Raw genomic sequence first — 25,391 nt, 5'->3', positions numbered from 1 at the left:
TACAAATTTCACAGATAACAGAAATAAAGCTGATTTTTTTACAAGACACTTCCCGAATACAGGCCAAAGCATTAAGTTAAATATAAGTTTTGATGTAGATTTCTGATTCAGGGTTTTGTTTTATTGTATTTTTCCTATATGTTTTATGATGTATTTGTACACCAAAATCAGGTTTTTTTTTTAAATTTTTTAATTCTTTGTTTCAAATTTCCATGAGTGGGAATTTAATAATTGGGTCATTCCATAAAGGTCGGACGTACATTCTGACACATTTAAGGGCTGTATCTCCTTTGAATAGCAGTGTTTTATTTTTTCCAGTACATGTATATCATAACATGTGATCTACATGTAGGTAATCATTACACCATGACAGTACCAAGCTGCAATATGAAGAAAAGAAAATGTCATGGGCAAAAATGTGTGGGGTTGGACGTACATCAGACAAAAGCCAGTTCTTGCACTTTTAGAGTTCATGTCAAAATCTGTGATTTTTGTGATGCAGGTACTAAAATTCTAATATAAGCTATTAGCTGAAGGATGAATCTTAAAAGAAATGAAGCAAAGAAATTGATTGGCATTGCCTTGTTTTAGTTGAAACAGGCTGATCTATTTTGGGTCGGTTGTACACTTTGAAGGGGTCGGACATACATTGTGCAAAACATTTGCACACTACGTCCGACCCCCTTTGAAGATCAGTTACACAAAAAGAAATTCTAAACTGGAAATTTTTTTGTACAAACTGTTTAATAGTTGTCTTTCACATAAGACAGAATTAACAAATGAATCTGATGCTGATGAATAGTTATGCTTGACATGTATTCAGATAGTGTACGTCCAACCCCCATACTGATTTTCTTACATTCAAGCAAAATGCTCCTCGTATCTTATTTCAAATGAATCAGAGGGGTTAAACTATTTCTATTTTGATATCTACATTTTTAGATCACATCAATAACAAAACAACGCCACTATTCACACAATGCAGATATTTTTTATTTTTAAACTTCAAGTAAAATGTATCTCTTTTAATGGTTTGCAAAAGAAATGACAGAATTTCTTCAACATTAAAAAACTTATCCTTTACAAACTTTGTTTAAACAAGGTGGGTTACCAACCATGATCCCTGATGTTGCAATAAGTAAAACATGCATTATGACCTTATGACCTTTGATCTCTCCATCCCCAAGAACACATTGTATTTCCCACTGATGTTCCAAGTTTGAGCAAAATTAATGCAGAAATACATCATTTGGCGTTTTCACCCCTAGATGACCTTTGACCTCTCCATCCTCTTTAACAAATAAGTCAAACTTAAATGAATAACTCTTCACATTATCACAACTTACACCCCTATAGGCATAAGTAGAATAGTCTTAACATGCATTTATCATTATACATGTAGCAAATGGGCAGATCTTTTTCCCATAGAGGGAAATTGCTGTACCTGAGATTGAGGGGAAGGTACTATTTCTTCTTTTATATGGAACTTCTTTGTTTATTGAATTTCTCATGTATTTGTATATTTCTTATTTGATTTTCTTTTTAATTTCATGCAGGCTATTATTCAATCATAATTACCACTAAATTCATGAAGTTGAGTGATAATTTGAGATGAAGGAAGACGGTTTCCATTGAATATTTACGCAAAACACAAGTAAATCATTTCTTGTAGATGATATCATCATATGAAAATCTACATATAAAATGTGTGGTATTTTTGTGAAAATGGTCTCAAAACTTGTGCAAGACTTCAAAGAAAAGAATCATAAAATTATACAGCGATATTACCTTGTAACATCATGGTATTATCATGCAAAATGTTAAAGATGAAAGGTGATTTTTGCCCCCAGTATTTGTTGGGTTAAAAAAAAAATACAAAAAGGTCATTGTCAAACTAAGATAAAATTGAAATTTGTATTTGATATTGAAAAATTAATTTGAGTAAAAGATGTTATGATATTCAAATTTTGCAAAAAACATCTAAGCAGTGCAAGATAACTTCATAAAAAAAAAGTTGCAAAGTAGTCGGACGTACAGGCGGTCAGATGTACAAAAAAGTTGTACGTCCGTCCCCCATTTAACTTGAAATCCCGGACTAGTGGTGAGCTACCTTCGTGTGTATTAATCAAACCAAGCTTGCTTTGCATCTGACTTTGGGGAAATTTGTCTGCTTTTGTTTAGCTTGTAAGAAAAAAAATTGAATGTGAAAAGGGGTCGGACGTGCATTTGAAAGTGCCTGCTTTTAATATATTTGGTTTAAAAAAATATATAAGAAAAATAGAAAAAACCTAACTTATCTTTTAGAAACCTTACATAATAATAAAACTAGGACAACATCCAACTTTGATTATTTCAAAGCTCATACGTATTTAAGGTTTAAAATTTGTTGTTAACTTGACCTTTAAAATAATGAAAATTCTATTTTGTTGCTATGGTGACTTCAATGCCTTGCCAAAATGAAACCATACATTATTTGAAATTATTTCTTTCAGATTCATGCATGTCATTGTCTTAGCTTTCAAGTGATACCTAATTTTCTCTGTTTTTAGAATTTTGAAATTTTGACAAAAAGGTCTGCAAATATCAGATAGGCCTACATGTAGACCAGAGTAAGTCCACCCCAACAAAAACTTGATTTGAATAAAAAGAGAAAAACTCAACAAGCATAACACTGAATATTTTATCAAAATCAGATGTAAAATAAAAAGTTATGGCATTTTAAAGTTTTGCTTCATTTCACAAAACAGTATGCACATCTCGGTCGATATGCAAATGAGCAACTGATGACATCACTCACTCACTATGTCTTTTGTATTTTATTATATGAAGTATGAAATATTTTTATTTTCTTGTCATTTTCATGTGAAATGAAGTTTCATTCCTCCCTGAATACGTGGAATTCCATTATTTCAACATTTTGTGCTTCAGACAAGGAGGTCCTAAGCGTCAAATTCGTAAAAATTGAAATATTGTATAATTCAAACAATAAAAAACAAAAGAAATAGTGAGTGAGTGACATCATCGACTCTCTCATTTGGATGTAACTGGCTCATTCATGTAACTATTTTGTTAGATATAGGCGAAACTTTGAAATGTCATAACTTTCTTATTTTACATCCGATTTTGATGAAATTGTCAGCATTGTGCTTGTCTGATTTTTCTCTATTGATTCAAATCAACATTTTTCTGAGGTGGACTTGACCTTTAAAAAATGTTGATATTAAATGGATGTACTAGTTTGTGGTTTTCCAGCGGGGATAAAAAAAAAAACCTTCACCAAATGTTGCTGAAATTTCATATTTTGCATTTTTTAAATCCCCGAAATGGCCATCTATTTTCCATTCCTTGAAATTCTCAGTAAAATGAAGAATATCTGCTCTTTCTTACATTCAAAATAGATTAACAATTTTAATGGTCGTTTGAACACTGTTGGAACGTTTTGTCTCCGCCCTAATTCTGACCATACTCTGAGCACATGTACATGTAGGTCTAGAAGATGCGTCATTTCTTCTTGGAGTGTAAGGGATAATTCCTTTAGGGTATCAAAAATTTATTTTGTATCGTTAGCACCTAAAAATAATTTTAAAACATGTCTCGTTCGATCTGCATTAATCTTTGATGTTGGAAGATCTGTCATTTTATCATGTTTGATATATTGTTTCGTCAGAATACTGGAATGATCTGCATCTTAATTGTCCTGACCTAGGCTTTATTTATTTTGCTATTTCCATACACAATTGTGTTTACTGGTAACAGGAAAAAATAAGGAAAAATAACTATGTTTCAGACACTTGCACAATAAAATTTCCACATACATGAATCTCATTCAGCAATCATTTGTACACTGTAGGGATGCAAATGCCTCTGGCCCAGAATTTATGGTAATCAGTTGGTTCTACATTTACCTATATGTACATACATGTTTCTGAGGAATCTAGGGAGCTAGCTAGCTCTATAGAGGAATATGTCACAAGTAGGCGTTGGAAATAGAAGTGGTTGATGATAAGATCTTGAGCATATTGAAACTTGATTCCCTTCCATTAGATGTGATCAGAAGCTGGAGTTGTTACATGTTTTTGTCACAAGTGTTCAGCTCATTTCAGTTCAATTTATTTTTTCCCCCGCAAAATACGTGCAATTACAAATACATGTATGACACGTGTCAATAGTATTTTACCTGTATACTGAGAGGGTAGCTCTGCCAAAGAGGAATTCAAAACCTATATGTGACCAACCTTACTTACAAAAAGCTCTGAATTGAAATTAATGCTATTTTGGTAAAAAAAAATAAAATGTGAGTCTGACAAAAATGAAACCAATAATTATTGTTCATTATAATTTAACCATAAATTTAATCAACAAATGACCTACATGTATCATTGTAAAGCTTAGTATCTTATATCTGTTCTAATATAATTACTCTTTCATGAGTTTCATGCAGGAGTGAGGAAAAATGATTTTCGAAGAAAGGATACCCAAAAGTTCCCTGTCAAAAAGAACTTGGTCTTGCTTAAGTTTTACTTTGAAATAAAAAGGCTATTCTAATTCTTTAAAAGGTCCAGTCTGACCCAGAAAAGAATTAATTAGAATCAAACGAACGTAACTGTATACTTAAAAGTAGGGGAAGGCGGGGTAAGTTGTGACAGTTTTTGCTTTTTGCATGTTAGAATTGATATGATTAATAATTTTGTCGAAATAAGTACCTTGCCTTGAAATTTAATTCTTCTGAAATATTTTCCACCTATATATAACTTTCTATCCCCACACTGAAAGTCATCGTGACCTTTGAAAAAAACGATGTCAAATGGCTCAACTTGCCCCATATATGGGGTAAGTTTGAGCCACCTTCTGGGGTAAGTTGAGCCACAAAAACTATGTACAAAATGTATGGGGGAGAACCAGCATGTCAATTTTTTGTTCAAAGTCTTTTCACTTGCTAATTCTCTATAAATACTAACATCCTGTAAAAGGAAAAGAGCAGTCATGTAAATTTGCTCAAAGTTTCAGCCTGCATTTCAATCGATTTATATGGTTTGTTTGTTTTTTAAGATACATTACCATAGGAATTACCATGGCTCAACTTGCCCCATGCTGTTTGGCTCAACTTACCCCAGTCCGAACTTAGTGCGATAATTTTGTATCCACACATTTATTATACATCCATCATATAAAAGACTATGACAAGAATGAAGATCCATACCTGGACTAATAATGTTGTTATCATGTCTTTATTATATTTAGAGACGTGTGTGTTTATAAAGCACTTATCTATTTCACACTCTTTTTTACTTTTTTGGCTGAAATTGATATTTTTCCCTCTAAAAAACTACTTTTTGTTTCAAAGTTGGAAACAATGTGGTGGGGTTAGGGGTTATGCTATGGGTCATCAATACATGACACCACCACAATGTCTGACTCATTCATTATTGGCCTGGGGCTGGTGGCTCAACTTGCCCCTATGCTCAACTTACCCCGCCTTCCCCTATACTTAAATTTTCTTCAAAATCGGATGCAGAAAAAATAGGTTATGCTCTTTTCAAGTTTTGCTTGTTTTTTTTTCAAATACACAACCCATTGGTAAGTCTATATCTTTTTATTGCTTTTATCATTTGAACTATAATATTTCAATATTTGAACATTTGACAATAAGGACACTCTTTATTATAAAAACCTCAAAATGTTATAATGATGGGTATTACATTTGTTCAGGGAGTAATAAAACATTGTTTCACATGAAAATTAGGAGGAAGATAAATATTACTAATTTCAAACAATAAAAAAAAATATAGTGAGTGATTTCACCTACTATATTTTTTAGCTGTGCATACAGCTGTTTAGTAAAGAAAAAAGAAGCAAAAATTTAAAATATCACATAGATTTCTTATCTGATTTTGATGAAATTTTTCAGTCTTACAGTATGCTTGCTTGATTTTTCTCTTTTTATTAAAGTCAAGTATTTGTTGGGATGGACTCCTACTTTCATGATACCAGTGGGGCATACCATCCCCCATAGTAATTATCAGAATGAATGTGTGATTGTGAGGATTGCCATGTCATATGATAGGAACGTTGACCAGCAGCAGAAATTGAGTAGCTGAAAGGATTTTCATGGAATATACCAAGGCTCCACATTAACTTTTTTTGGTGGTGGCCCGTTCGGGCCACCAAAACCTTCAAATAATTTTTTTTGGTGGCCCATTAGTAAAGTTTGGTGGCCCGAAAAATATAAAGAAAAACATTAATTAAAAATGAATAAAACAAACTGAAATATTCTGCAGTCACTACCACGTACCACTATTCTTTGTACATCTTGTATGTAAATCGTGCTTGCTGTTATTTTACTTTGCTTATTTTGTGGTAATATATAAATTGTTCTATCATTGTGAATATGAAATGATTGAAAGAGAATAAAAGAATTGTATTGCTCCCAGGATGTGTGGACTTTTAATCTCCGTATAGACACACACTCATAATGGTAAAGTAAATAAATAGTGCATAAAGCAAACTCAGATTGATTTACAAAACAATGATTTTCCTTCCTTTTTGATCGTAAAACCTAGATTATGCAGGCCCCAAATCCAGTTTATTTTCTCTTTTCCAGCATATTATAGCAGGAGAAAATCACAGAAAATATGCTGCAGAATTAGAACAATGTATAAAAGGGGGAAATAAACAAAAATAATTTTTAGAATAGTATATTGAAAAAAAAATTGTAAAAATGAATAAGTGAAATATACAAATAAAAAATGAAGAAAAAAAAATTGAGAAAAAAAACAAAAGAAAATGTAAGAAAAATGAATAAGACAAAATTATCAGAAAAAATGGGGGAAATTATTATTATTCAGTAGAAACATGTTCTTTAATCAGGCATATTCAATGGGAAGGGGTATAAATGGTTTTATCACTTAAAAAAAATGACAGAAAAAAATAAGAAAACGGCAAGTTATCTGGAAAAAAACAGTGAGAAAATTCCTTCCCTATATTTGACAAAATGATGGAAAAATTCACATTTCATATCAATAAAATGCCTTCCCAAAGTATTTACTTCCTTAAGAGTGGTTTAAGAAGTCATTTATAAACAAAGAAAAAAGCTTTGAAAATAAACCAAATATCAACATACATACAAATGCACATGTGGGACTGTGATGTACTCACCTATGTGTATTAATGCATTTGGAAATCGGTCTTTTTGAGTCAAAAGAGAGGTCATAATTCCTCCTTTTAATGCTTGCAAATTATCAGGTTTCAGTAATATGGACTGTAGAAGGGCATTTCATTGGTTTAAAATGTGACTTTGACGTAGATTTTCAAAGTTCTGGGGAAGATTTCTTAGCAGTAACATTTCGCATCGCAGCTCCCTGAGTCTGAATAGTCTGCTAGCGCACAGCCAGCTGCACTGGTTTCACGCATGCAAAGCTCAGCCAGACATAGGCCTACATACTGTCATGACTGTGCAATCTTTGTGTGTGTGTATTTGTGTGTAGATTAACAAAAAAGGCGCATGACGAATTGACTTGCAATTTGAACTGTAGAAAGTTGATAAATGCATGCAAATCGGGAGAAAAATTGCGCTACTTTGAAAATTATTGGTTGCCCGATTCGGGCCACCAAAACTTAACATTTTTTCAATAATGGTTGCCCGAGATGAATTTTTGGTGGCCCCGGGCCACCGGGCCACCGCTAATGTCGAGCCTTGAATATACCAATATCCCATCTTCTGATATTATTTGATGGAATTTTGTCTTTCCTTTTTTTTCCGAGATGTATCTTCATTCCTCATTAGTGTCAATCAATCTCAATCTCTAGATCAACCATTTTCTGGCCTAGGAGTAAAATTTTATACCTCAGTCACACTCATAGGCAAGACAAAAACAGCTGTTTAAGCATTTACCAATTTTTTGGTTTGAATAAAAATGGATAAAACAGCTGTCTTTGTACATGTATGGTCGCAATAGGGAAAATGTGACTGCAGTATAAAGAGTCGCCTTGCTTTTTATTTACCACAGAGTACAGACATTTAGTGCAAGCTTTTTTTGTAAATCACATTGTCACTAATCCATTTTACTTCAAGACAGTTGTGGTCTGAAAGATACCGTAGGTAATATTATAATAAATTCAAGAATTGTACAAATGGAAAAAAATAACCAAAATACCCCACCCCCCTAAAAAAGAAGACATCAGTGATGATGTATATGTGAGGGAGAAGCAAAAAGCAATTGGCTTTATCTTGGCTACTCCCTGTATTAAAGGAGGAGTAAACCCTGGCAAAATGTTATTGTGAAAATAACTGAAATAAAGGGATATTGGAGAAGGTTTGAGAAGAATCCAACAAAGAATAAAACAGTCATTAGAATTTCATTTATTTGATCTATGATGTCATCTGCGATTAACTTTCCTATACATGTATCGTAGGTTAAAAAATCAATGAAATGTTATTTTCTTAGAAAATTGAAAATGGCTTTCTATTGTACCTTCAGTATATAATTGGCAAATCATTTCACACCCGCTCCAAAAAAAGTCATCATGAACCATTACAAAAATGGAATTTGTGCATTTCTTTATTACATTACATGTATGGGGAAGCTGCTCGTATATGGTGTCACAGATCAAAAAATCAAGATTTTAGTAACTTTCATAATTTTTGAAATTTTTTCCTCAAGCCTTCACTATTTTTTAAATTATTTTTTCTGCTATTTTTACAACAAACTTAGTCAGGGTGAACCTCCTCTTTAACATTCATTAATTGTGCTTCCCTTCAAGAGAAGATACTTGTTGCATCACTCGGTGTAATCATTTTTTTTCTTTTCTTTGCTTCATTTCAGCACTGGAGTAGTGTAGTATCGAGGCATGGCTTACAGCAGTCCTTTCATGAAAGCTGTAACTACCGCCAAGGACCCGATGAGTTGTATCGTTGGTCCTCCTCCACCCATCAGTAGTAAGAAGGTCATCTATACACCTTTCTCCAGAGTAACCACTACTGATAAGAAGCAATGTATCAGAGGGCTCATCTACAAGAATTTGGCTTCATCTTCAGCCAACCACTGTAAGAAGTTTTACTTATTTTAAATAGGTCTATTTTATAAATGCTTGTGATATCCAATCCAATGCAGTGATATTCCGGGGGGGGGGGGGGGTGATAGGCACTTAAATTTTGATGGGGGTGTGCCTCACGAAACCCTGAAATGGGGGTCTAAGGAACTGACCACAAGGGTACAATACAGGGTATGGGAACTGAATATATACCGGGCGGCGGTGTAAAAAACAGTCTACGGAACGGGATTGCGGTACAGTAGGTATGGTGCTCGCTAGCGCTGAGCATGTATACATGTATGAAGGCGTAGTCTGCAGGCACAGACCCTGATTGAAACTTTGATCAACAAGAGTGTCTCCACGCAAAGACTAACACTTACAAAACTTGCTGTTTCAATTCAGGAGGGCCTTCAGTACACAAAGGTCGTCGTCAACTTCAAGCAGGTCGCTCATGACGACGGTCTCCTTGCGTTCTGAAATTTAGTTAAATAATATTTTTCATATACTTTTTTGATATTCAGAAAGAGATTGTAAATGATACGTGTGTCTAAAATGTATATATATGTAAAATCTATGTAATAATTGATTATGTTGTATTATGTTGAACATGTGGAACGCAGAAATAAATTTCAAGCAAACAAAACAAACAAAGGCTTGAGTAGGCTGCAATTCAGACCCTTTACTCGAGTGAAGGGTTTGCACAGCAGACTAATGGGGCGCTAGCGGTGCATGGAGCTGCTAGCGGAGGGAGTTATGAAGCCGTGCGTGCAGCTCTCGCATGCGGTGCTGGACAATTTTGGCAGGGCTAGGGAACCAAGATGTTTCGTAACGGGGGTCTTGTGAGTGGGGTGGGGCAGCTTCTGAATGGAACTTTTGTCATTCGGAGTATCTAGAGAACTGAAAAAGGGGGTTATTAAAGCAGCACGTATGTTGATTTTAATCGACTGCTGGTTCCTTTTACTATGGTATGTACTTTGAATAACCACAATAGTATTTCGTTATATGAAATTGGCCCCTGAATTTATTATCATTATTATCATACTTACATTTTTATTGATATTTTAATCAAAACAAATTGTCATTCTGTTTAATTTCTAGCTACATGTAATTCATAAATCTATGTCCAATGATGTATATTTCTGTATACAGAGAAGGTGAAAATAAGTGCATTTTAATCATGAATCATGATGCATAGGCCTACATGTATCACCAATATGAATTTTGTAGTTTTAAAATATAATTTGGTTTCTCTGTTAAAAAAGCATGTGGGTTCTGTAACACAAAGGTTTGCAATCAATCGCTAAATACCAATGACCAATCAAGATCATTGTTGCATGTGCACCATGTACTGACTGGGAACCAAAAAATGCAGTTCTTTCATATTTGAAATTCATCGCAAACCTTTGTGTTACGGAGCCCTGGTCGGCAATCGGCATATCAGGGCATTACAAAATTAGTGTTGATGATAGAATCAGGAAATGTCAGTCAAAAAATGCACAAATGGGTAGTTCAATACATGTATGTTTGCCATATATTATGTAGACCTTTTATAAAAAATCCATCCAAATTTTATTGTTCGAAATAGACATGAAATGAAATACTCCGAAAATTTGCTTTGCCCAATTGATCGTGGGCCCGGCAGCCGCTGTGCAGCGCCAGATCGACGAGGCTCTTTCCCTTAAATCGTTGAACGCCAAACAGGGTAGCAGCAACTCCCATCTTTTAACGTCTTTTGGTCTGACGCGGCCGGGGTTTGAACCCCCGACCTCCCGGTTGTGAGACGGACGCTCTACCAACTGAGCCAACACACCGGTGAAATCTTTTGAAATCAAAGTCAGACTTTTTGTAAGAACTGTTCAGACTATAAAAAAAACTCCACAACAATCAACTAACAAAGAGAAGTTCAATCCAGTTCCAAAATTCTTTGCATAAAGTCAAAATATTTGATACATTTTGAGAGGGTAATAAACTTTCACTACTTATCAGTCACATTAGAAGTACAATTTGAAAAGAAAGCAAAAGAGATGATCTGTCAGAGAAGTTTGGAATAATTTTTGTTATCTCGAATAGGCAAAGACACTATAAAAAAGGTGAAAAAAAATGAAATAATAATATACGACCAAAATACATGTACCCGGAACAAATAGCAACAAATGATTTTTTCTCTCGCCTGCATAGCAGAGTGAGACTATAGGTGCCGCTTTTCCGACGACGACGGCGGTGTCGTCAACATTAAGATCTTAACCAAGGTTAAGTTTTTGAAATGTCATCATAACCTAGAAAGTATATGGACCTAGTTCTTTAAACTTGGACATAGATAATCAAGTGTTATTGAACATCCTGCCTGAGTTTCAGGTCACATGACCAAGGTTAAAGGTCATTTAGGGTCAATAATTTTTGGCCATGTTGGGGGTATTTGTTGAATTACCATCAAACTTTGAAAGTTTATGGATCTAGTTCATAAAACTTAGACATAAGAGTAGTCAAGTATCACTGAACATCCTGTGCAAGTTTCAGGTCACATGACCAAGGTTAAAGGTCATTTAGGGTCAATGAACTTTTGTCATGCTGGGGGTATTTGTTGAATTGGCAGCATTTTAATTAATAAAAAGTTTATGGATCTAGTTCATGAAACATAGACATATGGGTAATCAAGTATAAATGATTGTTTTGCACACATCTTAGGTCACATGATCATGGTGAAAGATCATTTTGGGTCAATGGACATAGCATTTTATTATCACATGAGTGTTTTCTTTTGTGAATAATTATTCAGTAGCTGTTTTCAAAGTCAGCACTGCTGCTATATCGAATCGCGTAATGCAGGGGAGACTGCCAGAGGCGTTCAACTTTTTTTTTTTTTACTATCTCCCAAATGATTCTTTATAAAAACTCTAATCTATCTGTATCTATCTATCTATCTATCTAATCTATCTATCTAGTCTGTGCATCTATAAGTCTGTGAACCTATGTGTTTATCAAAGTCTTTCACATGTACTATCTTTGGTTACAAAAGTGCATTATACGATGTGAATTTGCGATGGTTGCACTGTGTACTTTACCCACATGCACATATACATGTATGTACAGCTTGCTTGAAAAATTACCTGTAAAAAAAGTACCTATAATTTTCAGCTGCCTGGATATATGTAAGGACTATTAAGGATTCAGGAAAAAAAGTATATATTTGAGGCATTCTTTTGAGTGGGAAAAACATGAAGAAGTGCCTCCCTTTTCCTTTCATGAGAGCATGAAGCTATTAGATCTATGCTATCTTTCGTCAGCCTCAATTTGTAAAGATAAATTAATGTATTATTGCATGATAAATCATAAGGTGTACCATCAGTTTGAGATTTGGAATGACCTTTTCTCAAACTCTCCCTGATATACAGTACAGGATTTTCACCTTTTTAAGAAAATATAGAAATTAAAAATTTCACTTTTTGTGAATATGAATAAATTCCATAGAATCTTTAATATGTGGTTACCGTCCTGTTGGCATATTTAGCCTGAAGTGCAAGTTTTACCATCATTAATGCTATTTGGGCACATGGCATTCATTGATTCAGTGATTGTTGTCAGGCATGAAGATTTGTTTTTATTTTCCATGGATTTCATATCTTTACTTGCAAAGTTGCATAAGAGTTTGTCCTTCAGATGAGATTGGAGTATGTAATGTACGTGTACACATTCATGTTAATAAGCATTCTCTTTTTTTTTTTTTACTCTATATGCATGCTAATAGTATCTCCCCTTTTACAGCCTTGAAATTAGTGAAATTAAATAAATGTAAATATGGGATTCCAGTGAAAATGTACATATACATACAGCAGATTGCATGAATTTGATCTTCAAATTGAAAAACTATCTTAATTGTGGGGGACTCTACCCACGTCTCCATACCCCCCTAACACCGTGCCATATCTTCCTCCCTCAACCGCTTCCTCTCTCTCTCCCTCTCTCCTATTAAGATTCAGTGGTTTTTAAATCTCACTTTCATGCCCATATTGTGTTCAGGGATGCATACATCAAATTAATTAAATCAATACTAGTATTTAATGTTATTTGCTATCACCAAATCCTCTTTTTAATGCAATATTAGGCTGCTAATGTTTGATTGAATATACTTCTTAAGAAGTGCTAATTCTCTTGTCTTTTCAGAATACAAATCACATTTGGATAGTGGGTAAAGGGAAATTAATGATTAAAAACTATGCATACGAGTCAGAATCTACTAAACATTTTCTGTGGTTTTATCCTAGTCTTTAGGCAAGTACCTGTACTTTTGGTATGCCATGGTGTTGCATAAAATTCTTATTTTGATGTTAAATGCAAGTGGTAGCTAGCCCTTTCATGGATGGTAGATGCTGAATCAGATTATCATTTTTGTTTTATTTCTATGAGCTCAAGTTGATGTCCAATCTTTATAGATTAAAACTTTCCATTATTAACAAACATTTGAATGGAGAATTTTTTTTCAGACCATTGAGCAAATGAGGTGTTGGATGGAGGCCTACAATTATTAATGAAATACAATAATTCAGTATAAAACTAAAAGTCACTTTAATGTTGTATTGATTAAAAACAATCCAATTTAAAAAGAAATCATGATGATAAATTGTAAAAAAGGATATTATGGAGAAGGAAAGGTATTACGGTGCTGAATCGAACTAAATTCCACACACTAATCAAATTACCAACTTCAACCCTGGGTTTAACACTATATCCTACCCTAAACCTAACATAAAACCCTTATGCAACCCTAACCCTACATATTAGACAATTAAGCCTAGAGCAATCGTGCAGGAGCAAATGTTGCGTTCCCGAAATAAAACCCTGCTCAAATGATATCAATATTCAAATATATACTGTAAAGTGCTGTTAATGCTATTTCATTGCACTGAATTTTCAGGTCAACTAACTTGGAGCAACATCCCTGATGTGGTGCTTATCAAGATCTACAAGAACCTGTCGTTCTTAGACCGAGCGAGGGCTTCGAGCGTCTGCAAACACTGGCATGACATCTACAAGCTACCGGAACTCTGGCATAAATTTGAGTTTGAGTTTACGCAAGAGTCGACATCTTACATCAAGTCTACTCCGCCCAGATTGGTGAAGCAGGTCATCCAACAGTATGCTAAGCACCTGAAATATGTCACCATTAAAGTAGATAGTCATCAGGTCAGTTAAAGCAAAGTTCTATGCATTGTCATCTATTAGCAGGGATCCCGCTCAGCGTCTTTTGCAGTAGCTTTTCCAGCAGCTCTCTTGCATTCCCCAATGTGCTTGCTGTCTATGTTGAAATGGTAGGAATATTAAGGAAAAAATGTTTTTAACAGGGATCCCACCCAGCGTCTTTTAAAGCTGCTTTCCCAACAGTTTTTCTACATTCCCCAATGTGCTGTCTATGTCGAAATGAGATTAGTATTAAATGAAAAGAGGCCGAGTTGTTCAGACTAAAGTTTAATGTGCCCAATGTACAATTCACAGGACAAGAGCTGAACCTCAGTTTTACTTTTGGTTGTCTTGTAGGTTTCAGGTTTAGTGTTGTTTTTATTTAGCGTTTCTTGTTCAGGGACAGTTTTTCTATTCAAGTGAAAATTCTGATTAGTTTTGTTTTCAGAATGCAGCTTGCTCTAGACGTACATTGGGTCATTAAAAAAAAAGTATTTGTGTTATAGCAAGACCAACACCAGCTTTAATAACATCTACTTGAAATGAGGCTAATGTTTGGATTGAAACCGTGAATATGTTGTGTAGGCTCTCTGTTAGTTACCTTGTTAAAAGTCAGAGCTGCATGTTTTGTGCAGGAACCCTGCAAGCCGCCTTTCATTCTCAATTTTTGCACTTCATTATGGACAAAAAATGGGGAGTGCAGGAAAGCCACTATGAAAAGACACACATTATCTTTGTACATACTGAAGCTGGATTCTTGCTAATGTACGCGGCACAGGCTTTTGACAAGTTTCCTTAGTCTGAGCATTTCAGCTGGTGTTGACATTCTCGTGCAATTTCCTCATTCACCAACACCAGCCTCCAGAAATTGGAAAAAATTGTGATTTCGAGTTTGATTTCAGTGCTTTTGTTTGAAGCCCATGAACAGAATGAAAATATTATATTTAAATACACTTCTACAAAGACAAATGCAAAGAAATGATGAATTTGAATAGGATTTAAAATGGACTTATTTGGTTTCTTGAAGCTGATTTCAGACATTACATTCGTTACAAAGACATTTTATTGTAATTTCTCTTTATTGTCACAACTGCTTGCATGAAGTTAAGATCATTGGCAGAGGTGTGACATCATCTGGTGTTGAGCCTGATCAGTATCGTCTCTGACTTTTGCATGTATTTGAGCTTTGTCAGTAACCATTATCACACTGTCAAGAACACCAACAAAGTACTTGAAATGCACATAGTTAGTATCATGAAATATGATTTCTTTAATATATCAAGAAAACTATTACTAATAAACAATGTGTGTCTTATATTTATGCTATCAAAAACATTTCAAATGAAAGTTTTTCACACTGTGACTATAAGTCATCATTTTCATCTTTTGCAACTCCACTCTTTTTTTCCTACGTAGGCGTCAGCGGAAGCAGCATGTGATATCTTATCTCAGCTGGTCAACTGTTCTCTCAAGACCCTAGAATTGATGTTAACGGCCAGACCTAGCTTTCATTTGGTCAATCCTGTCAAGCTTCTAACTCCATTGACCGTTGTACTGGTCAATTCACCCACCTTGTCATCTCTAGCCTTGGACGAGACACCTGTTGATGATCCATGGCTCGAGAATATGGCCATCTCAAACAAAGACTCTCTTATGCTCCTTAAGATAGCAAGCTGTCCACTCGTCTCCTCCAAAGGTTAGAATCTCATCCAATCCTGATATCTCTTTTATAGACATCTGACCATTTTGATAAAAAACAACTATTATCTCTTTCTTATTAATCTTTAAATTCCTTTTCTCTCATTTGAATTTTTCCAATTTATCTGCCTGAATTTAAAGTAATGAAAGAAACAACAAAGAATGGAAATTCATGGTATCAGAGTCAGATTAAATTTCTTATAAAAAGTGGAGAGGGACTCACATTTAAAAAGAAAATACTATCTGGCCAATTTTTCTCTGTGCGCTGCTATATTGTAGATTGGATTTTAAATAAGATATTTCATACCCTCTTTATTTCTTCCCATAAAATACTAAAATTTTGTAATGACTGTATATGAAAAAGAATCATGGCATTATTTGTCAAGCAATGTATGATTGGTTCATTCAGAGTGTATATAAAGTGTCTTGAAATATCAACATTAAAATACAATGAGATTGGATTGATTTTTGTTCTATTTTGATGTACATGTAATCTAATGGAATAGAAGTAATTCTTTGAGATGATAAAAGTTTTATATGTTTTGTTTTGTTTCAGGCATGCTCCATGTTGCAGACACATGTAGACAGCTGCATGAGCTGAATATAAACTACGTCCATGTGAGTGACAGCTTACTACTAGCTCTATCAAGGGAGGAACATGTCAAGTTGAAGCACCTATGTGTTAATGTCATCTGTGAGAACAATGACACACCAATGCAGCATCATGTCATCAAGAAACAGAGCTGGGACGCCCTCGCCAGCCATTCTCCTAGCACCATCGTCTCAATGTGCTTCTATGTGCTTCGAGACACAGATTTCACACCCTTCTTCACCTATGTGACACCTGCCACGCATGTCTACTTTGGGCGTTCTGTGTCCAGAGATGTCCTGATTCGCATGGGTGAGAACTGCCCCAAGCTGCAAGAGCTGGTGATCTGTGCTAATGGTAATCAACCTCTTGACGAACCAATCGTTACAATCGCTCGTAAATGCAAGGAACTTCATTCCCTTGGTCTTGGTGAGTGTGAGGTTTCTTGTTCATGTCTGGTGAAGGTAGCAAGGCTCTGCGGTGAGAGGCTGACAGAGTTCTTTGTCAGAGAAGAAGTGGTCTTTGAAGATGATGAATACGACCTTGACACAATGACTAGCGAGGTATGCCAGTACCTGGGCAGGACCTGGAGTGCAGAGTGCATGCCGTTCTGGAATGAATAAACTCTTAACTTTAAAAGCCGTACTGGACTTTTTAAAAATTGAAAAAGAATCAATATGAACATTATGATCGTCAATGTGGCCTCACATGAATGATCAGGTGTCTTTCTAGAATTGCTAGATTAGCTTCTAGATCTTCCAAGAGGTATGTCATGGAAAAGAACTGATTATTCTCATTGAAGACTAATGACCTTATCTTTTTTAACCTCCATCTATAGATGTGTGAGGTTATTTTATATGATCATATTTGTGATAAAAAGCAAATGCTTAGATCTTCTAAAGAATCATTATTAACATATTTCAGAGGGTAAATCATCACCAGTTCCCATGGTTTCCGGTATGATTTGTTCCTACTTGTGTAAAATCTAATAGGGAGCATGCAACTAAAAGTTGGCATAAGATATATTTATATATTAATGTATTGCCATGAGGAATGTGGTTGCTTCTGTATCAATTATATGGCAATGAGAATTTACAGCAGTCTCTGGGTTTCATCTTGCATGACTGATTGTGTAAAGTATTGATAAAGTTATGCCATAACAGCATGGATTTATGTACATAAGTTGACTGCCATTCTGTACAGAAATACATATATATGTTATATATTATATATAAATTTAAACTGTGAAATTAAGGAATGTAATTTATTTTGTTATTCAGAAAGTTTCAAGATCATCTGTGTGAACATCTTTATTACACTTGCACTGATAAGAAAGAAATATGTTATCCCCACATGAATATTATATTGTAATTCAATTACCAAGAAAAATGTTTTTCAGAAAAATCTTTTATGCATATCAGCTTTTTGAATGTCTTTTGTGCTTGATAAATTGTACTCTCCATGAGTTAAATATGAATTTCCAAATAAAGAGTACAAATGAGTATACATTTACACCTGTAATGAATAATAGTAATAGCTGGATTTTTTGCCCAAGGATACAAAGTGCTGCTATTACCCCGACTATAGCCGCGCTGCCCTTAGGCGCTCTGGCGTCCAAGGTATTTCTTCATTTCGGGCACCCATTCACCTACATGTAGGCTGAGTGCAGCACAATGTGGGTAAATTTCTTGCTGCTGAAGGAAAACTGACCATGGCTGGGAATCAAACCCATGTCCCTCAGATTGAAAGACGAGAGTCATAACCACTAGACCACGACTCTGCAGTAAGGTATAATTCTAGGATAGAACACTTTTCTCCTTTTCTTAAAATCATGAAATAGACCATTTGTCAGAATTTGCCCCCCCCCCTCTTAGATACATGTTCAGTGATAAACTTTTCTTGGTATTGGTTACTTGTACTAGTGACGTACATAATCATGTACAGCCTTTCTTTATGATAATAGAGAAGTGTATCAGTATTGCCTTTTTGAATTGAAGGTGTCAGTTGTTATGTCATAGTCATGATGTTGGTTACTTATACATTATGCTCTGCGTAAGCTATGTCGTGTAGTTCGCTTTGTTCTCCAAAGCATTTCCATTTTATTTGATGCCACCTCTCCCATTAACTTTGTACACAAAATTTTACCAGTCTTCATTGTGTCATGTTCATATGAGGCTACATGTACATCATGTTTGAAAGAACATGAAATGAACCAAATTAATCATTTGAATGTATGGTATTATTGTAAGATAACACAATTCAAAAAAAAGTTTATATTTATGATTGTATTTATATTTAAATAAAGGGAGATCAGGCATGTAGGCAAAAATTGAATTATACAGAAATTCCAGAAGTAAATGAAGCAATGCTTAATACTGTTGGAATTAATACACATATATTCTTAAAAGTGTTTACACTTCACCTTTGGGGTCGAGAACATTGACAATCTAAGGAGTACTGTAAGCCTTAGACCTTAATCTATTAGATGTAAACTATTTGGTAAATTTGTGCAGATTTAATACTACTCCCCAACATTGTGCTTTTTGTTTCACATGATGTATTCTATATGATTGAGCATTAATAAAGGTTCAAAAGTGCACTTTGTTTTTTCACATCTTTCAAAGCATAGTAGCTTGTAAGATTGATACTCTCCTGTAAATAATATGAGGCACTAAAATATGTAAAATGTGTGATGATTTGGCTTTGCAGTTTCACTATACATGTTACTCCCCACCAAAAAATGCCGATCATCATCTCTGACATACTATTTTTGTACATTTCATAGTGTATACCTGTAATGAATGTATTTGTACTTCATGTGCTTTTCTTATGTATGCCCATGTAAGGATGGTTCTAAACAAATATATACATGTATAAAGACAATTATGTGCACCCATGTATGTATATATGTACATGTAGAGATCTGTGATGTGATGTTTGTTCTGCATTGTTTAGTCATGTGTATTCTTTACATATAAAATATTTCACAAAGACCATCCCTCAAATCTATATACTATCAATCTATTATCATGTGACACATATGGGAAGTATACCAAAAATTGAGTTAAAGCGAAGTCTAGTGGCATACATACTTTTGTGTTTTCATTTATAATTTGTGATATCATGTCAATTAATACCAGATTGATGATGTCATATTCTTTGTTGCAGTCAGACGGCTGTTTACAAACAAGAAATCCATGCACTTGGACATCAATGAGTATGTTTACTATGCCACTAGCAACCATTGTATGATGAATTATACGCAGACATGTGTGTAAATGTACTTCATATTTTGTTCAATAGTTTACAAGATTAGTGATGTCATTGTCTTTTCTTACAGCAAAAGATGTTTACAAACAATAAATCCATGCCCCTAGACATTAAATCAGTGGGTTCAACATCTGTCACGTACGTGAACTACCTATAGGCTATGTATCAACTCAGTGGAGCCCGCCATTATAAAAGCCCTCTCGCGGTAGGTCGCCAAGCAATCTTGTTAGCGACGCATGTGAGCACCGTCTTGCTCACTCTCCAAAATGTATGCGATATTAAAATCCTAAAAACTAATGGAATCGTTAAAATTTAGTAAGGCTATGAATACTTATCATTTACATTGACTATCAGTGTATCAACCTATATCAGATTTACAAGCAAGTGTGGATAAGATTTCGAATTACCAGTAATTTTGATGAGTGATACAATATGCCAAAATTTATGAAAATATAGCGTAAATTTCATATAGCATTTCAAAATCGTTATTTTCAATATCTTCACAATTTTTCATTGTTTTAAAAAACATCTTATTACTTAAACTATAATTTTCCCGAACTGATAACGTTGGTAGGCTATTTTCTCCATCGCTTAAAATGGAATGTCGGGCTTTCGAAATAGGTTAATTTTTGTTATATTTCTAAAAGAAAATCGTTAGATTCGAGCTACTATACCATTGTTCTCCCGAAGAAGGGTTATCATCTCATAATGTTGTGAAAATGATACATAACAATAAAACTTACGAGTGTAGCAGTCCATGTTGGATAACATTTTTCAGTATGAGTTTCGTAATGAAGAGAAAAATTAGGTTCATTCTTAGCACGCGAGCCGCAGAATAATAAATTTTAGCGTGTGCAGTCAGGGCTGATCGCCCTGACTGTCCGTTCGGATTATCCAGTCCGATACCGCGTCGGGTTGTATATTCCACGTACCTTTTCCCCTTGCGATGACCACTGTGCAGTTTTAGTGTTTAATTTTGATACTCAATCTGTGAAATTAATAGTTTACCGATATCTAAAAATGCTTGGAATATACCTGACACATAAATTATTTCATTTTCGGTAATTATTATTTCTTTCCTGAACTACAAAAAAGTCAAACTGCCTAGTGTCAAGAATGTGTAACATTGACTGTATAAAATTACAACATTATCAAGGTTTGGGAAATATCTTGTTAAGTTTGCCCAATGTCATCAGTATCTCAAGGTATATGTTAAACAGAAAATATAGAACAAGAGTATATTTTGTAAATTCCACGGCCACCTATACCATCATGCGACATATGAAACCGACGTGCATGGCCGCCGGGGGGGGGGGGGGGTACTCAAATTATTTTAAAATCAAAGTAATAGCAATTTTATAGATCTTCCTATCCATGCTCTCGTGATAATGACTTAAAATAATGGTGAGTTGCAATGGGGAGGGGTCGATGAGGGATACTGAAAAGGACCAAAATGAGATTGCAGGCCGGTAGAAATAAGAGGGGCAAATATTAATAGGTTAGTTTTATTGGAGGAGAGCTTGACCATAACAGAAGGGAAGGAATAATATGAGACGGTTGAAATTTAGATTGGGAGAGCTGATCTTTGAGATATAAAATGTCACAAACACAAAAAAAAAGAGAGAACAGGGAGATAGGAGGAAAAGAGAAGCTCTTGCAATAAAATATATCAAACAGGCACTTGTCTGGGGCGAAAGTGAGTGATGATAACTTATGCCCCCCCCCCCTCCCTCCACTCCCTAGTCAATCTTGGTAGCAGAGACACCGAGAAGATGATTGATGAAAAAGGGGCTAATGGGACCCGCAGAAAAAAATCAGTAATCTTGAACAGGACAGCTTGAAAACTTATAGTAGGATCCTCATATTGTATAGAATTATAATTATGATAAAAGGTAAAATTCCACGATAAACAACAGGAATTAATATTAGAAAATAAGGTTATTTGAAAGAGAGTGGGAAAAGGACCCCCCCCCCCCTTTCTCCCGATCCGCTTGAGACACCTGAACCCGGCTCCCGGCCCTTCCTCTTCTTCTGTATATACCATCTCTTTAAGTTCGTGAGGCGGCCGTGGAATTTACAAAAAATACAGTTGTTCTATATTTTCTGTTTAACATACAGTGAGATACTGATGACATTGGACAAACTTAACATGATATTTTCCAAATCTTGACAATTTCTATCATGATTCTTGACCTATAAGATTGACGTTTTGTAATTCATGCAGGAAAGAAATAATAATTCTCGAAAATAAAATCATTAATATGTGTCAGGTATATTCCGAGCATTTTTCGATATCGGTATTTCACAGATTGAGTATCAAAATGAAGCACTATATAACTCTACAGTGGTCACTGTAAGGGGACAAGGTACGTGGAATATACCACCCGACACCAGTATGGGACTAGATAATCCCGCGCGACACACCAGGGGATCAGCCATGTCTGCGCGCGCTAAAAATTATCGTTCTGCGGCTCGCGTGCTAAGAATGAACTTGATTTTTCTCTTCATTACGAAACTCATCCTAAAAAAATGTTATCTAACATGGATTACTACACTCCTAAAATATATTGTAATGTATCATTTACACAACATTATGAGATGATAACCCTCCTTCTGGCAAACAGTTGGTATAGTAGTTCGAATCTAACAATTTTCTTTTAGAAATATAACAAAAATTAACCTGATTTTGAAGGCCTGCCATTTCCTCATAAAGCCGAGAAACAGTAATCTATCAACGTTATCAGTTCGGGAAAATTATACTAAATGTGATAAGATGTTTTTTAAAGCAATGAAAAATTATGAAAATATTTAAATTAAGGATTTTGAAATGCTATACAAAATTTACACTATATTCTCATAAATTTTGGCACTTTGTATCACTCATTAAAATTGCTGATAATTCGTAATATAACCATCACTTGCTGGTAAATTCGGTATGAGTTTGTACACCGATAGTCAATGTTAATGATAAACATTCATAGCCTTACTAAATTTTAAGGATTCTATTGGTTTTTAGGATTTTAATATCGCAGACATTATGGAGAGTGAGCAGAACGATGCTTACATGCGTTGCTAACGGGGTTGCTAGGCGCGAAAATCCGATTTAGCTCCGCCCACTTTTTACACTGAGTTGGAGGGATTCACGTACGTGCTGTTGTGAGCAATTACTGTATCATTGATAGTAGAACCAGTTTGCATGGAGATGAATCAATGTGATATCTTACTTTGTATTAATTAGGCAAGTCTATCATGAGCTCTGATGCTTTTAACTCCCTTTTATATACATTTTCTTTGATTTATTTTTTCCGAAGAAACTGTTCTGAAGATCAAATGTATAGGCATCAAGTTAGACTTTGATTCTTATTTGGCCCTATCATCCTGTACAGGCCACATAGAAATGTTTTTCGTGCCAACAGAGCTTTAGCAGTAGGTCCAGTCACATCTGTTGATTGTGAGTCAAACGTTGATCCAACATGTAAATATGACATAAGGCATTACTTGGACATTACCAGTTAAAACAGATGCCTCTGTTACCACTAACAATGTCTCTTTGTGGCCAGTACAGTTGCACAAACTGTTGACATATTATTGATTATAAGCAGTGTGTTAAAACAAACAATTGCTGTGTACTCAAGTTACATGTCTATGAAGTTTCCTCTTATTCAAGAAAGTTGTGTTATGATTCTAGCTTCTCACTTAAATGTGGACTACTTACATGTAATGTAGAGTATTGACCGGGCTAGAATTCAAAGGCCAAGTTATCTAGAAAAAAAATTGATTTGAAGTTCTGAAGCATGTCTAATGTTAAAATCATACAAGCATAATGCTGAAATTGAATTAAAAAACAAAGTTATTATTTCACAATATAACTGAGTACACGTCCTCAAGAATATGAGGAAGCTGATGATGTCATCCACTCTAACTCGTTTCATTCTTATTTTATCATTTCAAGTAAACAAATTTGAATTTCTAGATTGATATATTTCCAGTCTTTGTATGATAAAGAAGACATTAACCAAACCACACCAGATTGTTATAAATATGATTTTAAAATTTCCATGGGGCCGCAAACAAAAAATGTGAATACATGAAGTTGATATTCCATATGTAATAAAATGCAAAAGAGAAAGTGAGTGTGTGACACTTTCGGCATATCACGCATGCGGTCTATTTACATGTACAGACCCTGTTCATACGGGAGAGTTTTCATTGCCAAAATAAGTGCCAATGTCGCCAACTATCAAAGAAAAAAGGGATAGGCATGTATGCAGTATTTTAGCCTAGAACCTTTTGTATACTAGTCTTGAGACCATACTTTGTGGTGAAAATAGTGTTCATCTGTAGTGCTAGTCTTGCTCTCCAGCCATTTAATGCTAATAATGCCTAAACCCAGCCATGCACCTAAATATACAACCTTAATATTGATGAAATGTTTAGTGTTATGCTTTTTTTTTCATTGATTGAAATAAAAAATCAACTTTTTATTTGAGCAAAAGATGCAACTTTTAGATTGAATAGAGGATTCTATATTTATTTAAATTGTATGTAATCAGTATTCCATTTATCCTTGTTAGTTTGATGTGAAGATATTTTCAAAATTTGAATTGGAAAAAGTGAACAGATATGCACTCATTATTACATTATGTCATTTACTCAAGCCAATGGAAGTAAAGAATTTTGTTTTGTAAAAAAAGCTCCTATTTTTAAAGTTTACTATCTAGGGGCAATTATTATAGACAGATCTGAAGCGCTGGCTAATATTCAGTTGCTTGATTTATTCTTACAGTATACAGACAGAAACATGTGTGGGATACCTGTATGCACCTTTATATGCAGGAAAGCAGTTGTGAATTATATTTTTGTACACCTGTTGAATGCACTTTGTGCTTAGTTCATAGTTTTGTCTTTTGAGTGGTTTTACTTGGATGTCTACATGAGTGTAATATTATATCTTGTATCATATTTGCGAGTTAAAATGTGTAATGGCCTTCAGTGGAATTTGGCAGCACTATCATGAAAAATGTTTTTTATGAAGAATTCTGGTTCAAATATACTTCATATAATTGTGAACTAGAGTGTGTTGAGTGTTTTGTCAGGTGTTGTGTAAGTGCTTTCACCCCAGAAGTGGGATAGGGATTGTGTGTGAGTTGGCAGTTCTGGGGAGTGTTTCATCAACATTTTTGTCCGACAAGTTGTCAGATCTGACAACTTTCCTTGAATCTGATTGGCCGAGAGGCACTGTTACTATGGTAACTGTCGGATATGACAGGACTTGTCGGATAAAATGTCTGACAAGTCATTTCATGAAATGCTTCCCTGATGATAAACCTTCCCTGCTCTCCCAATATTGAAGTCAAACCTTAGTTTTAGTGTGTTTGTTGCAAGTTCAAGGGTTGATTTGAAGTTCAGTGTTGGTTTTTATATTGATTTATAAAACGGGTTCAAGGATGTAGCCAATGGTGAGTGCGTATTCAAGTCACGTGTTCATGCTTTAATTATGCGCAACCTTCCAGTCGTGCATTTTTCGTGCAGCACTGTGCATTTTTTGTGCAGCACTATGCAATTTTTGTGCAGCATTAGTTCCAATAGCACGTAAAAACTGATACGCATTCAGTAAAAGAGGATGGCT

The 25,391-nt window shown here is 34.8% G+C and overlaps 1 protein-coding gene across 2 annotated transcripts in view; it reads left to right on the top strand.

Annotated features, from left to right (window-relative positions):
* Positions 1-18,307, top strand: part of LOC121408571 (F-box/LRR-repeat protein 21-like) — a 30,601-nt gene extending 12,294 nt beyond the window's left edge. For both annotated transcript variants that reach the window (XM_041600087.1, XM_041600094.1), the window contains exons 3-6: positions 8,823-9,043; positions 13,943-14,211; positions 15,622-15,901; positions 16,460-18,307. In XM_041600087.1, coding sequence (XP_041456021.1) covers positions 8,848-9,043; positions 13,943-14,211; positions 15,622-15,901; positions 16,460-17,115 — 1,401 coding nt within the window. In that variant the 5' untranslated portion in view covers positions 8,823-8,847 and the 3' untranslated portion in view covers positions 17,116-18,307. The remainder of the gene's footprint in view (positions 1-8,822; positions 9,044-13,942; positions 14,212-15,621; positions 15,902-16,459) is intronic.
* Positions 18,308-25,391: the final 7,084 nt, after the last annotated feature.

The sequence above is a fragment of the Lytechinus variegatus genome, chromosome 1 (assembly GCF_018143015.1).
Source record: "Lytechinus variegatus isolate NC3 chromosome 1, Lvar_3.0, whole genome shotgun sequence".
Classification (NCBI taxonomy): Eukaryota; Metazoa; Echinodermata; class Echinoidea; order Temnopleuroida; family Toxopneustidae; genus Lytechinus; species Lytechinus variegatus.
Note: the sequence above shows the minus strand (reverse complement) of the source record. Positions and strands in the feature narration are given on the sequence as shown.